The sequence below is a fragment of the Trichechus manatus genome, unplaced genomic scaffold (genome assembly GCF_000243295.1).
Source record: "Trichechus manatus latirostris isolate Lorelei unplaced genomic scaffold, TriManLat1.0 scaffold00265, whole genome shotgun sequence".
Lineage (NCBI taxonomy): Eukaryota > Metazoa > Chordata > Mammalia > Sirenia > Trichechidae > Trichechus > Trichechus manatus.
The window spans coordinates 627932-636112 of NW_004444201.1; the positions used below are offsets into that span (position 1 = coordinate 627932).

At 47.4% G+C, this 8181-nt stretch overlaps 1 protein-coding gene across 1 annotated transcript in view; it reads left to right on the forward strand.

Annotated features, from left to right (window-relative positions):
* Positions 1–6548: 6548 nt before the first annotated feature.
* RET (ret proto-oncogene) overlaps positions 6549–8181 on the forward strand; it is a 31396-nt gene continuing 29763 nt past the window's right edge. The window contains exon 1 of the mRNA XM_023724845.1: positions 6549–6800. Coding sequence (XP_023580613.1) covers positions 6737–6800 — 64 coding nt within the window. The 5' untranslated portion in view covers positions 6549–6736. The remainder of the gene's footprint in view (positions 6801–8181) is intronic.

Consider the following 8181-nt stretch of genomic DNA (forward strand, 5'->3'; position numbering starts at 1 on the left):
GGCAAAGCCACTTGCACAGCAGTCTGAACCTGTTGCAGAGCCTTCTCTTTGTCTGGGTCCCACTCAAAACTAGCAAATTCCAAGTCACTTGATAAGTAGGCCAGAGTAGCACACCCAAATGAAGGGGATGTGTTCCCTCCAAAATCCAAAGAGGCCCACTAGGCATTGTGCCTCCTTTTTAGTTTTGGGGGGGGCCAGATGCAATAACTTATCCTTCACTTTAGAAAGAATATCTCGACATGCTCCACACGACTAGACCCCTAGATATTTCACTGAGGTGGAAGGTGCCTGAACTTTTGTTGGATTAATTTCCCAACCTCTAGCATGCAAATGTGTTACCAATAAGTTCAGAGTCATTGACACTTCTTCCTTACTAGGTACAGTCAGCAGTGTCATCCATGTAATGGACCAGTGTGACATCTTGTGGGAAGAAAAGGCAATTAAGGTCCCTGCATACTAAATTTTGACATAGGGCTCGAGAGTTGATATACCCTTGAAATAGGACACTGAAGATGTATTGCTGGCCTTGCCAGCTGAAGGCAAACTGCTTCTGTTTGTCCTTCAAAACACGTATAGAGAAAAAGGCATTAGCCAGATCAATAGCTGCATACCAGTTACCAGGAGATGTATTAATTTGCTCAAGCAATGAAACTACATTTGGAGCGGCAGCTGCAATTGGAGTCACCACCCGGTTAAGATTTCGATAATCCACTGATTTTTGCACAGGCCAAATACGCGAGTTAAATGGGGATGTGGTGGGAATCACCACCCCCGCATCCTTCAAGTCCTTGATGGTGGCAGTAATCTCTGCAATCCCTCCAGGAATGCGGTATTGCTTTTGGTTTACTATTTTCCTAGGTAGGGGCAGTTCCAATGGCTTCCACTTGGATTTTCCTACCATAATAGTCCTTACTCCACTTGTCAGGGATCCAATGTGGGGGTTCTGCCAGTTGCTGAGTATATCTGTTCCAATTATGCATTCTGCAACTGGGGAAATCACTACAGGATGGGTTCGGGGACCCACTGGACCTACTGTGAGATGGACATGAGCCAAGACTCCATTAATAACCTGACCTCCATATGCCCATACTCTGCCTGGTGGGCCACAGTGATGTTTTGCGTCTCCTGGAATTAGTGTCAGTTCAGAGCTAGTATTTGGTAATCCCTGAAAAGTCTGATTATTTCCTTTTCCTCAATGAACAGCCACTCTAGTAAAAGGCTGTAGATCCCTTTGGGTGAGGCTGGGAGAAAGATTAACAATATAAATTTTTGGCAATGTGGTGGGGTCCTTCCTCAAGGGGACATGGCCTCCCCTTCATTCAAGGGGTTGTGGGTCTCTAAACTTGCTCATGTCTGGGATTTGATTGCAGGGTTGTGACTATTCTGACAATTTGAGTTAGACTGCTGTTCATTTGACTTAGAATTCTTCTGCTTGTACAAATCAAATAAATATTTAGTAGATTTCCTATCTATTTCACTCCTAGGTACAGCATGAATAAGTAGACAACACCATAAGTGCATACGAGTTAGACTATTCTGTTTACTGCTTTGACTCGGCTGTCCGTTACGGTAACCACACTCACCTTGTCTTTGTCAATTGTCAATTGAGTGCTGCCACTTGGCGCCTACCACCATGGGGTCCAATCAGCCCCATTGTAGTTAGGTTTCTTAATTCAATTAGGGCAGTTTCCACTGTCAAATATGACTTATCAATCACAGCAGTCTTCAAGGATGCTGGAGCTCCCTTCACAAATTTGTTCCTCACAGTTGTGGTAAAAGGTGTGTCCTCTGGGCATTCCATGTGTGGGTCTGTGGGTCTAACCTGATAAATCCACTCTAGCATGCCAATTTCCCTAAGCCTATGGATACCTTCTTCTACAGTATACCAAGGCAGGTCTGGCACTTCAACTTGATTCAGTGTAGGCCACCTTGTAATCCATGCTTCAGCAATGCAACCAAACAAACTATTAGATCCTTTCCTAACTTCTCAAGCTGAAACACTGAACGAAGAATCTGTACTTAGTGGGCCGATATCAATAAACTTGGACTGATCCATCTTTATGTTCCTTGTATCATTATCCCACACCCTTAGTAGCCATTCCCACACATATTCCCCAGGTTTCTGTTTGTATGTATTAGAAAAGTCAAGCAGTTCTTTTGGAGTGTGGTGTACCTCCTCCTGGGTCACACTTTGTACTTCAGCTTTTGGGCTCACTGGGACTTAAGTGTAGTTATAGATCTAGAAGCCAAATTGGGTGGTGGGGATATGTTTTCAGAACACTCAGCATTGTCTTGTAAGGCATCTGCCTCAGGTGATGCCCCAGCCAATGACTCAGATAAAGGCTCTTCAGACACAGCTGGGTTAATCTCATCAGATGGGTGTGGAGGGGCTAATGGTTTTACTGCTAAGACAAAGATGGGGTAATCTCTTCAGATGGGAGTGAGAGGGCTGGTTCTGTTGGCAGGAGTGATTCAATGGAATTTAGGGGCTCAGTGTCCCCAGCTTCCTGATTATCTGCCCATATATCCCCATCCCAAATTTTGGGAATCCATTTCTTACCAAAGAGTGCCCTCACTTTGACTTCAGACATCACTCGAGGTTGAGAATTCAGTTGACATTGTGATTCGGCTGATCTTATGATAAGACTCTGGGTTTGGTTTTCTGCAATATCCTGTTACTACAAGAAATAAGGCTTTCTTTCAAGGCACAAGTGGAAACTTTGAGGTCATTTACGCAGCGCTTGAGCTTTGACTCTGAAGCCCTGTGCTCATCTCTTTCACCCCTTTGTCTAGCAAAAGTAGGACTAACCAACCAGCTTCATTATACTTCTCATTATGACAAAATTGTAGAAAGGTATCAAACATGTGATCACCGAGAGCCTTGTCTCTCACCAATACCTGGTCTGTTTGTGGTGATATTTTGCATATTTGTATTGCCACCTTACACCATGAATTGGGATTGCTGTCTTTACAGTGGTGGCACAGCGGTTAAGAGCTCAGGCTGCTAGCCAAAAAGTCAGCAGTTCACATCCAGTAACCACTCCTTGGAAACCCTATGGGACAGTTCTACTCTGTTTTACTGGGTTGCTATGAGTTGGTTTTATTTTGTTTTGTTTTGTTTTGTTTTTCTTTACTACTGGAAGCAGAGTCATCAACATTTTTAAGACTAACCAGATTTGAGAATGAATTTAGAAAACTCATTCTTACAATTTTGTTTCTCTAGAACCATTGTCAGTACCAAATGTCTTGGGCTGGGTTCTCTAGAGAAACAAAACCAGTGAAGTGTCTATATATATGTAGAGAGAGAGATTTATCTCAAGGAAATGGCTCACACAGTTGCAGAGGCTGGAAAGTCCCAAGTCCATGGATCAGGATGGAGGCTTCTCTCTACTCACGTAGCTGCAGGGGCTCATGAACCCAGGATCCAGTCCATAGAGGATGACGAATCCCAAGATCAGAAATCAAGCTGCTAGTTCAAGTCCCAAGAACTGGAGGTCAGATGAACAGGAGCCAGCTGCAGGATCCAGTCCACAGAGGATGACGAATCCCAAGATCAGAAAGCAAGCTGCTAGTTCAAGTCCCAAGAACTGGAGGTCAGATGAACAGGAGCCAGCTGCAGGATCCAGAGTGAGCAAAAAAGCCCATGAGCTTTGCCAGAAAGTCCACCATATTGGATGCAGGCCACACCCTCAAGTAAACTCCCTTTCAATTGATTAGCTGCTCACAGCAGATCCCATCATGGAGGTGATCACATTATATCAGATCTAATCATGGAGATGATTACATCATTATACGACTGCCAAACTACATCATAATTGCTAAACCACTGAGAATCATGGCCCAGCCAAGTTGACACACAACCTTAATGATTACCTAATTCATTTTTAAACTTTTTATTATGAAAAATTTTGAGTATTGTTAAAAAATGATCAAAGCACAAATAAAAGAATACAGGGTTTATTGGAGCAGTTATTCTGTATGCATAAAGGGAGACCATTTTGTTTCTAAAAAAACGAATGGCTCAGTGTAGGCTAATTACAGTGAAGCTTTTAAGGAGAAGAGGCAGAAGCAGAGTAGAAAATTAACCATTGCCTAGTCTCAACATGGAGCCCTGGTGGCACAGTGATTAAGAGTTCACGTGTTAACCAAGAAGTTGGCAGTTCGAATCTACCAGCTGCTCCTTGGAAGCCCTATGAGGCAGTTCTCCTCTGTCCTATAGGGTTGCTATGAGTCGGAATCAACTCGATGACAAGGGTTTAGTTTGGTTTTTTTGTAGAGTCAACATGACTGGTTGAATCATGCCCCCCTAGTCTGAGATCAGCCAACATCTGGTTACTAGGTTATCTCTGTGGCCCTCAGTCACTTACACAAATCCTCAGGTGTAGTCCAGAGGTGTTAAAATAATAAAGGTAGGGAATTCCAAGGATTATCTTGCAGAAAGCAAGGGAAATTACCTAAAGTTAAATTCTTTGCACAAGGTAAACCCTGAACTAGTTTATGGTTAAGAGATGTCTTTGTCACAAAGGGGAAGCTGCGTGACTTCATGGTCACGGTGTCTCTACACTATCTTATCTGTTTTGGGGTACATTTTACAACAGTCAGTGACCTTTGTGAATTTTCTCTGCACTCACCGAAATCTGTCAATTTGGGCCTCAGTTTCTCTGTTTAACAGCATATACAAGGTAAACAGTCTAACGAACTCCCACACTCCCCTCTCCCAGATGGAACAAGGGTCCCTGTTAGGAATTGAATTGTGTCCCCTGAAAATGTGTGTCAACTTGGCTAGGCCACAATTCCCAGTATTGTGTGTTTGTCCACCATTTTATGAACTGATGTGATTATCCCATGTGCTGTACATCCTAACCTCTGATGTTAATGAGGCAGGACTCGATCTAGAGGATTAGGTTGTATCTTGAGTCAATCTGTTGAGATATAAGAGGAGAAGTAATCAGAGATGAGAGGGACTTCATACCCCCAAGAAGGAAGCACCGGGAGCGGAGCACATTCTTTGGACCCAGGGTCCCTGCAGTGAGAAGCTCCTAGACTAGGGGAAGGTTGATGCCAAGGACCTTCCCCCAGAGCCAACAGAGAGAAAACCTTCCCCTGGAGCTGGTGCCCTGAATTTGGACTTTCAGCCTCCTAGACTGTGAGAAAATAAATTTATCTTTGTTAAAGCCATCCATTTGTGGTATTTCTGTTATAGCAGCACTAGATAGCTAAGACAGTCCCCATTCTGCCTATCTTGCATCATTTATCTCTCTCTACCCACACTCCTTAATGATTATTTGTTCAGTTTTGTCAGGTGAAATTTAAGTGGGCTGAAATACACAAATCTTAGCTGTATAGTTTTAACAAATGAATATGCCCTTGTGGCCCATACCCCATGATGATATATATAGAACCTTTACATCTCCCCTTTTCTGTCCCCTTCCCAGCCCTCTACCCACCAGGCAACGAGTGTGACTGTCCCCTGAAGTCAGTCTGGAATCATGCATGGCATTCTTCTCATGTGCTCGCTCCTTCCATTTGACCTGATGTCCATGAGGTCATGTTGCTGCAGGTCATTCTCATCACTGCTGAGTGGTTCCATGCCAGGGACACAACTTTGTGTCTCTGTCACCATGGGAGGGCATCTGCAACCGTGTTCGTTCTCAGCTGTTGTGACTGATTCTGTCGTTTGTGATTAAGTCATTATGGAGACATGCTTTTTTCTCTTAAATGAATGGAGTGGGACTGTTGGGTCACATGGTAGGAGTGGTGATTCAGTGGTAGAATTCTCGCCTTCCATGCAGGGGACCCAGGTTGGAGTCCTGACCAATGCACCTCATGTGCAACCACCACCCATCTGTCAGCGGAGATGTTTGTGTTGCTCTGACACTGAATAGCTTTCAGCTGAGCTTCCAGACTAAGATGGACTAGGAAGAAAGGAAAATCAGCCAGTGAAAACCCTATGGATCACAATGGACTGATCCACCACCCATCACGGGGATGGTGCAGGACCAGGCAGAGTGTTTTCCTTCTGTCCTGCGCGGGGTTACCTGAGTTGGGGGCCGACTGGACAGCAGCTAACAACAACAGCATTGTAGGAGTGTGTTTAACTTTGGATAAAGAGTTATGACTGTCTTAGAAAGTGTTACATTCTTGTTTGGCCCATGCCCCCTCCAGCTCATGTGTTTGTCAAATTTGCATAATTTAGAATGATTTTGTAGTCATCTTATAATCTTCCTTTTCCCCCTACTTTTTCTTTTATAAAGCAGTTTTGGCACATTTTCAGGCAGGGCTTACCTGTACAAATAATTGTGTTTTAATGTTCTTAGGACTAAAGATGAGAAATTCCTGTTAGGATCAGAATTTTAAATTAACGAGTTTTTTGTCCAGGAAGAAACCTCTGCCGTAGTGTGAAGTAAAGCTTCTGTGGGAACATTGGCCTGGCTGGGAGGCTTCCTTGGGTGCGGGGCTCTCCCAGAGAGCTGAGTGTGGCTCCAGGAGGGCAGTGTTCTCACCTCTCAACCCTTACACCACTTCTGCCTCCGCAGCCACGCTGGGCCTCTACTTCTCAAGGGACGCCTACTGGGAGAAGCTGTACGTGGACCAGCCGGCCGGCACACCCCTGCTCTATGTCCACACACTTCAAGACTTCCCCGGCGAGGTGCCCAGCTTCCGCCTGGGCCAGCACCTCTACGGCGCCTACCGCTCGAGGCTCCATGAGAACGACTGGATCCGCATCCAGGAGGACATGGGCCTCCTCTACCTGAACCAGAGCCTGGACCAGAGCACCTGGGAGGAGCTCAGCTCCCGCAGTGAGTGAGCAGCTCCTGCCTCATCTGACTTCACTCCCCCACCCCATCCCACCCTACCCCACCCCACCCTGCTCCACCTCCATCACACCCTAGGCCCTCCTGCTCACCGCCACTTCCCTCCACCTCTGCCTCCCCCCCATTGCCACCTCTGAACCCAAGGAATCAGCACAGCCCACGTTACAGTGTTTCCCCTATAAGCCCTGCCATAGAAGGGGCAAGTGGGGCTGGCCTGCCAATATCCCGCCTGATGAGGGGCCGGAATGAGTCTGGGGGCCGCGGATGACCCTTGCCTCTCTGAGGCTCTGGGGATTTTGAGGGAACCACGTGCATGATTTGGGGGCCCTCTGCATGCCAGCTGGGTTAAGAAGGATTTGGGGGTTGTGAAAGCGGGGTTCACAAGAGCTAGGAAAACTCTAGGGTTTTGATTCAGCAAGTGACCTGGAATGTGCTGCAGAAGCAGCAATTCTCGTGGAGAACCTGTCTTCCCAGCCACAGCAGCTGCGCGTGGGGCCTGGTGGGGACTTAGCCAGGCTGAGGAGCAGGGGGAGGAAGCCACTTGTGGCCCTGGTACCAGGCAGGGTGGGCGGAGCAGAGTCCTGCCTCTTGGCACAACAGGGTGATGTCTTCCACCTTCTGCACCCCTTCTGTACCTAACGGGGCCACTGGGACCTCACGCTGCCCTTGTCCTGAGACGGGAGGCAGACAGCCTGCTGTGGACACAAAGGAGATGACTGCCTGCCTGTGCCAAGAAAGTCGGGGTCACAAGATGGGAGGGGCCTGGGGAGGGGCAGCCCTTTCTCCGGGGGCCTCCTGGGGAGGTGGCATTTGAGGTGGATCTCGACTCAGCACTCCCTCAGTCCCTGCTGTCCTCACCCTGAGCTCCCACGGGACACGTAAGGAGCTGGAGTTCCCTGGGGTGGATGCCCGAGTTGGGTCTGCTGTAGAAACAGTGCGTGGGCGTGTGTTTAACGAGAGCTCTAGTCCATGGCTGTGACTTGAGAGAGCCCCTGTATGCCTCAGGGCCCATCAGGAGAGAAACCACACTTAATTTGAACAGGGAACGTTTATATAAAGAATTACTAGCTACAGCTGGGGAACGAGGCAATGAAGCTTGGGCTAACAAGAAGCAAAGAGAACTCTGAAGAAGGTAGAAGCAGCACATGTGAGGAGCAGCACGCACCGGGGCTGAGACAGGGGCCAAGGAAGAGCCCTCCAGGGGAGATTCAGACCTCACTGGAGGGGAAGGTGTTGTGGTGCCCCCCTGTAGCGCTGGGGAAGTCTGTCCGTGGGGCTGTGTCTCAGCAGAGCTTCACGGGGAGGGGGCGTGGTACAGCAGTGGTGGGATGTGCTGGAGAGCCCCCCTCTAGCGCTGGGGAAGTCT